The sequence below is a fragment of the Puntigrus tetrazona genome, chromosome 14 (assembly GCF_018831695.1).
Source record: "Puntigrus tetrazona isolate hp1 chromosome 14, ASM1883169v1, whole genome shotgun sequence".
NCBI lineage: Eukaryota > Metazoa > Chordata > Actinopteri > Cypriniformes > Cyprinidae > Puntigrus > Puntigrus tetrazona.
Window position 1 is genome coordinate 9071323 of NC_056712.1, and position 613 is coordinate 9071935.

At 43.1% G+C, this 613-nt stretch overlaps 1 protein-coding gene across 1 annotated transcript in view; it reads left to right on the top strand.

The window, feature by feature from the left end:
- LOC122358212 (protein bicaudal C homolog 1-B-like) overlaps window positions 1-613 on the top strand; it is a 21890-nt gene that overhangs the window by 19039 nt on the left and 2238 nt on the right. Inside the window, 3 exon segments of the mRNA XM_043258000.1 lie at window positions 1-145; window positions 215-389; window positions 493-606. The exon segment at window positions 1-145 is cut by the window's left edge and continues 56 nt beyond it. Coding sequence (XP_043113935.1) covers window positions 1-145; window positions 215-389; window positions 493-606 — 434 coding nt within the window.

The window sequence follows — 613 nt, forward strand, 5'->3', positions numbered from 1 at the left end:
GAAGCCCGTTGTGACAGAGATTCGGACCCCCACAAATACCTGGAGTGGTTTGGGTTTCTCTAAATCCATGCCAGCTGAGAGCATGAAAGAGCTGCGCAGGGCACACCATGGGCCATATAAACCTAGCATAAGCACTACTTATGAGGTACAAACCGATGCAGCTCATATCTAATTTAGTTTATATGAAAGCTGCTTTTTGTGTATGTGGTTTCAGGATTCTCATTTCTCTGTCTCACACTCTGGGAATCAGGAGGATTTGGGTAACGACACCGAATCTGATAATTGGGGGGATTTGAATGGGAACGTTAACATCAATGGAAACGGACTGCCAGGAAATACAGAATTTTCCCCTGCTGTCAGAAGCCCGAAGAGACTCAAGAACAAATATTGTACGAGTAAAGATTTTGTACTCCTTTCTTCTAAATGTAAAGTAACAAATTTACTGCCTTCTCACTAGTTCAGAGTTTCACTTTATCTGTGTGTTTGGGTCAGTAGGTGAGCAGTATCTCAGCAGCAGTAATTATATGGACAGTATCTCTATGTCTAGCAGCAATGGCTGCTCTCTCAGTTCATCTCTCAAAGGAACAGATCTCCCTGAGCTGTTCAGCAAACT